Here is a 6,177-nt window from a genome sequence, read left to right on the forward strand (position 1 = left end):
TGTTAGTAGCACGTACGTACCTTGAGTGCGGGATGATTGGGATGGATCTCAACTGCATGCTTCAACGATGCATGTGCCTGCTTCAACGACTCATGTGCCTGCAACTCGTCTTCGTTGATACCCATGGTAGTGTTGCCTAGGATTTCAGCATCAACTTTCTCAAGACGAGGGAGGTTCACCAGGCTATGGAAGTCCCAGCCATTGGTCCCTTCCAGGCCGATTATTATCCTAAAACACTCAAGGCTGGACATTGCTCCCAGTACAAATCTGGGTTGGTTAAAATTCTTCAGTTCCAAGTATCTCAACTTGGGGAATGCACCCTCCTCCATGGCGTTAGGAAAAGCCATGTAATCATAGAGAAGAACGGTGAGAGTAATGAGCTCTGAGAATCTCCCGAGGATCTCCATATCCTGCGATTTCATAGCCGTCAGTTCCATATACAAGTGGCAGAGGTTCGGGAGGCATGAGGAGTTAATCCACACTGGTAGCCCAGGAAGCAGGCCATTCACTGTCAGATGACGGAGGTGCCCAAGGGTCACAGAGCCAGTGTAATCGGACCAAGGCTGAGGATACGGTCGATGCCTACAAGTAACCATTATGACTTGAAGTTTTTGTAGATTGGCAACATGTCCCATCAAATCTTTGAACAACATATTACCGTGCTCCTCTTCAAAGTGTAGGCTAAACTTTCTCAACTCCTTTAGCTTGGCAAGCCCTTTCAGAAAATCTGGAGAGGCAAGGTGCAACTGTAGCTCTTCTAGGGATGTTAAATTCGTGCAGTCCAACACCTCCATACTGGAACCGCCAAAGCGCAGGCACTTCAATTGCGTTAGCCGACCAACAGTTTGAGGCAGTTTTTTAATGCCAGTTCTGCCCAAGTCCAGTACTTGCAAAAACCTTAAATCCCCTATTTCTTCAGGGACCTCTAAGATAAGCGGCATGGAGATCCCAGGCAGGGAGAACCCAACCAGCCGGTCTGAGAACCCAAGGTACCTCAGGTGAATCAGCCTCCCAAGATAATTAAGATGATAAGGAGAATCTTCCGGCTTCACAGAGCGCTCACTTCCCATGAAAGTGCAGTCTTCTAAAGCCAACACACGTAGAGCTTTAAAGTTTGAAAGCACTGGCAACGTACTAAAGTGACACATGGTGGCACTATATAACCTCACCTGCTTCATGCTCATGTTAGCGACAGATCCATCCTGCTCTATGATTTCATTATTTATGGCCAACCTACGAGAAGTGGTACGTGGAGATGTCATGTTACTGTTCGATGCAGTAACAAAACTTTCGTCTTCTGAAAGAAAATGAATCATATCAAGTACCAAATCATGCACACGACAAGCATATATGATGCTGTGATATGGCCTCTCCACTGCCTGGATCATGCTTCTGTCTATGAGCATGTTGAAGTATCTCTCTCCAACCTCAAATAATCCTTTTCCTGGTTCCTCACGGACATATCCTTCAGCCACCCACTTCCAAATTAAAGTGTCCTTTTTTATCTCATAATCTTCGGGGTATATGCCTAGGTGCAATAGGCAAAGCCGTGGATAATATGGAAGATCATAGTAGCTATATAGCAATATCTTTCTTGTGGTATCCACTTCTTTGTTATCTTCATTCCCGAAACCAATAGAGTCATAGACCCCAGGCCAATCTGTTACTGGTTTACTAGCCAACAAGCTAGCTATTGTAATGATAGCTAGCGGTATGCCACCACATTTCTGCAATATCTTCTCAGATATCTTAACCGATTCATGATAAGGACTTTTGCTTTTGCCAATAGACAATCTCATACAGAACAATTCCTTCGATCTACCTGGAGAAAGAGGTTCTTGCTTGTAAATGTCACCAGCCTCTTTTGCCACTTCAAAGATACGAGTAGTTGTGATTACTCTGCTTCCACACTTACTATCAGTAAAAACACATTTGATTATATCCCATGAACTCATATCCCATATATCATCAATTATGATAAGGTACCTATTGACATGGCAGCAGGAGATACATGAATTAGTAAAACTAAAGTGTTGTCCTGGAAATAAAAGAAATATGGCAAGCGTCTCAACCAAGAACTCAAAATGGCATTATTCAATTCACGACAAGGTGCTTTAGAACAACTGAAACATAAGTAAATGATTAATGAATGAATGGAGGACACTATCAAAATACATGCAAGGTTTTGGTCCTACTATAGGTGCATATAATACATCCATTTTTATTAGAGTTTATATAATACATCCATTTTTATTTTTTAATTTGAATAACCATTTGTTCCTACTATAGGTGCATATAATTGGCAAGAACATTTTACCGTAGGTAAAACATGTACCCCTGCTTCCCTGCCGCCGCTGGGGGAGCATGGCGAGCAAAGCTCGCCCGGCGGGCTCTCCTCCTCCCCTCGTGTGGGGGCCTCTGGCCAAGGCGAGGCCTTCCCCCTGGGCACCCGGCGTGGCGGCGGTGGGGGAACGTTGTGGCGACGGTTGTGCCACCATGGCTACGAGGGCAGCGTGGGGGCCGGCCATGGTGTGGCTGGTGGCGGCGGATCTGGGGCTCCCTGCCCAGATCTGTTCCCCTCTTGCGGCGGTCCTAGGGTTCTTCTAGCGCCAAGACGGTGTTCTGCTTGATGGCAGCCCACATTGATCTGGCCGTTGATGAGTTCCAGAAGGCACCAACGGAGACCTCCATTGGGTGCTTGACGCATGTAGATTGCTGGATCTGATGGGATTCAGTCGTGTGCGCCCCTATTTCAGGTCGAGTAGCTCCAGGAGGGTGTGACGCGAAGCTTCGTTGTCTATTGACATTATGGGACCTGTCGGTATTTCGATTTCAATGATGAAGACAGTGGCGCAGAACGTCATGGTGGCTGAGTCTGATGCCTAGTAATGGTGGATCGAGTCGAGGCGATGAGAACTTCGTTTGGTGATGCGTGACTAGTAGCAGTGGCATCAGCAAGTGGGGGAGCCAACATAGTAGGAGTATATAGCCTTAGCTTTCAGGGTGTAAACCCATGGTCTGGCTTTAATTGGTTGTGTCTGGCAATGGCCTTATTGAAGGCATTGTTTTGAGAGTGCGAATTTTCTGCAGGGTGAAAACCAAAGATCTATGATCGAACGACGACGGTGCTTGTGCACTATTTTCTTCTTAGAGGCGTCCCTTTTGGAGAATTTGGACTTCGGGTGTTGTCTTGGTGGGGGTTTGTGCTGCAGTTACAAGGAGTCATCACTGCAGCGGGATATTTCGTTTTGTCTTTTTTGGTTTGTTTTTGGGTTGTGTGCACGCATGATGTCTTTAGGGCATTTCATTGTTGCAGAGTCTAGGTATAATTGATATCTCCGTGATATTAATATATTACTTTGTCAAAAAAATAACATGCAAATGCAATCTAAATATAATTGATGTAAAACATCTGCAGGAAAATGAAGCTCCCATTTACGCCTCACTCTTTATCACCGTCGCTTAAAGGACATACTATAGTAAACATGCATTTTCAATTACGTTTAAGTGTACGCTGATACTACCTAAATCTTATCTATGCGTAAATGGAATGAATTTTTTCTTAAAACACAGAAGTGTACGCCGATACTATCTGAATCTTATCTATGTGAAAATCTGCAAGAATGTGAAGCGCCCATTTCTACCTCACTTTTTATTATGAGCGCTAAAAATTAAACTATATACTAATAAATATGCATTTGCAATAAGAAAAATCTCTCGCAGCATGCAAATTAGCTAGGATGATAGTGGTACCTCTTGTTCGTAAGCAGTTCTCGGAGTTTCTCAATGAGCAGCACCTCATCTAACAATGTAACATTGTGACAAGAGGCTTTGTCAATTCGGAGGAGAATACCTACGAGAACATTCTTCAGATTAGGCTTCTGACCGACCGAAACAAAAGCCTTACATATGAATTCTGCTTGTATCTTGTCGTAAACTGCTCTGGCAAGGGTTGTCTTGCCAAGTCCTCCAAATCCGAAGATCGAGAGGATCTTGAGCTGCTGCCTGGACACACAACCATCTTCACCTGCCAGCCTCTTGATTAGCTCGTCTCTTGGCCCCTCGATGCCAACAAGCTCTCTCTGATCTTTGAACTGAACCATCAAGCGAGGGTCCAGAGGGTCAACCATGGTTGAAGCAGCTAGTAGAGTTGCCTCAACATCATCAATCTTGTACCGGTCGCGTCGATCCGCCACCTGCTGGACCTGATCCTTGATGCCTTTGATTGCATCGGCGATCTGGTGGCGCGCCTTGCCTTTTGTGAACAAGCTGGCCACCTTCTTCACGAACCCTTTGAAGCCGTCGGGGTTAGCGGCGGGCTCAAAGCCCTGGACGCCCACCATGAAGCGCTCAACCACATCCTCCATCTCGTATGCCAGCTCCCTGACATCATTGGCCCAGATCTTGGAGTTGTCGTCGAGCTTGTCGCGCGGCACCATGGCCACTTTGCGGAGGGCGGCGTCTATGCTCCTCATCTCCCTCTCGAGAAATTGTACGTCTTTCTTCACGCCCTTCTGCAGCTTGTATTCTCCGTGGAGGAGCTCGAACAGCTTGGGGAGGAGGGAGCCCATGGCCGCCGTCGCGGGGTCCATGGCTCGAAGGGTGGCTTTCGCTTCTCTCTCTTCTTGGTCTAGTTCTTGTACGTCAAAGTCAAACACTGTTGGCGGAGATGGGCACATGCGGTGGTGGAGTTAGTGGCTGGATCCTGGAGGGGGCGACGGAGCGGGGCTGGAGGGGGTGTCATAGTGGAGACGACGGCGGAGCGGGGCTGGAGGGGATGGAGGAGTGGAGGCGCCGGTAGAAAGAGGTCCGGAGGAGGCCGCAGCAGAGGTGCCTGGGGGCTTTGTGGTGGGCAGGAGCGTGAGTTGCCCGGGGCTGTGTGAGTGTGTGGTGGGGACTGGGGAGGAAGAGGGGCGGAGCAGATAGCACTACAAGGAGGCTACCCTGTGCAAATGTGTCTGCTCGGCTGGTGCCCGGTCCAGTGCGGCTGGCGGCTGCTGCCGTGCCGACGCCTCCCACTTTTGTATAGCTCGGCGTGTGCGGTGGTAGAAGTCAGTGGGAGGAGTAGTGGAGCAGCCGGGCCGGACCGAGTTGAGTGGGTTGGGTTCCTGGGCCATGCACGCGAGTGGAAAGCCAGCGAAGAATTGGTTGACTTGACTCAGTCTGCTGCTATCGTTCTCTGTCTTTTTTGCCTTTTCTTTTCCTACTCTTCTATCTAGCCTGCTGCTATAGTGTGAATCTTCGCGATTCCAAGGGAAAAAATGTCAGAACCTGATTGGTGGGAACTGAGCTTCTTCGCTAAGCTAGGTATTTAGTCTTGTGGCGACGGAGATGTGCTAAACAAAGAGACCTTGTTGTGTTTAGCCCTTAGCCGCCTTCACCCTACCGTCTCGTTTTAAAATCCCATTCCTCCTCTTTGTCTTTGTAGGTCGACGAACGGTGTGGTGGCGGACTCCTGGGGCACCAAGCTAGCTGCAGGCGGCGGAGCATAGATGGAGGGCGACAGCGGACGGGAATTTGTTGGTGTTGCACCGATTGTTCCAGAAATTTTTTGGATGTAGACTATGTATGGGCCCCAACGTCAGAGACACGCTATTCCCAGCGTGCTCCTTATTTGCCACGCACAAACTTAACCAGGGATGCTGCCACTAGGCTTGTATGAGTAAGACGATCATGTTTTGATGTAGAATGGTCTGTCAACAGCTTGTCTCACTGGAACAGCATCGGCATGAGCAGTGGCGGAGACAAGCCTAGGGCAACTAGGGCTATAGCCCTAGGCTTAGTACCAAGGTCCCTTGTAATTTCTTTCTACAAAGTACTCAAAATTTCAAGAATTGTAGTTCAAGCTTGCTCAGCCCTAGGCGTAACTGGCTGCTAGCTTCGCCACTGGGCATGAGTAGTGATATGTCCTGTTGATTTATTTTGTTGTTGTTTCCGTCCTTCTCCCTCCGTTTTTAAATATAAACCTTTTCAGACATTTCAATACTGAAAATGTTGTTTGGTGGCCGAGCTACCTGAAAGCCGTTATCATAGTCATCCGTTTATACCGTGGTCAGTAGCAGGCACATATTTCTCTATTGTATTTCAGTGAGGAGCCTTTTAAACGCGCCCGTATCTGTTCACTGTTAAACAGTTGTATCCCATGGAGATGAGGAGGTCAAGCAGGGGAGCTCCTAT

The 6,177-nt window shown here is 47.8% G+C and overlaps 1 protein-coding gene across 5 annotated transcripts in view; it reads right to left on the reverse strand.

Moving 5' to 3' along the window:
* Positions 1-4,949, reverse strand: part of LOC119332186 (disease resistance protein PIK6-NP-like) — a 30,416-nt gene extending 25,467 nt beyond the window's left edge. For all 5 annotated transcript variants that reach the window (XR_005160847.1, XR_005160845.1, XR_005160844.1 and 2 more), the window contains exons 1-2: positions 3,754-4,949; positions 21-1,986 (exon numbers count right to left, since the gene is read on the reverse strand). Coding sequence is in view for 1 of the 5 variants with exons in the window: in XM_037605361.1 (XP_037461258.1) it covers positions 21-1,986; positions 3,754-4,679 (2,892 nt within the window). In the remaining 4 variants the exon portion in view is untranslated. The remainder of the gene's footprint in view (positions 1-20; positions 1,987-3,753) is intronic.
* Positions 4,950-6,177: the final 1,228 nt, after the last annotated feature.

This window comes from Triticum dicoccoides, chromosome 7A (genome assembly GCF_002162155.2).
Source record: "Triticum dicoccoides isolate Atlit2015 ecotype Zavitan chromosome 7A, WEW_v2.0, whole genome shotgun sequence".
Classification (NCBI taxonomy): domain Eukaryota; kingdom Viridiplantae; phylum Streptophyta; class Magnoliopsida; order Poales; family Poaceae; genus Triticum; species Triticum dicoccoides.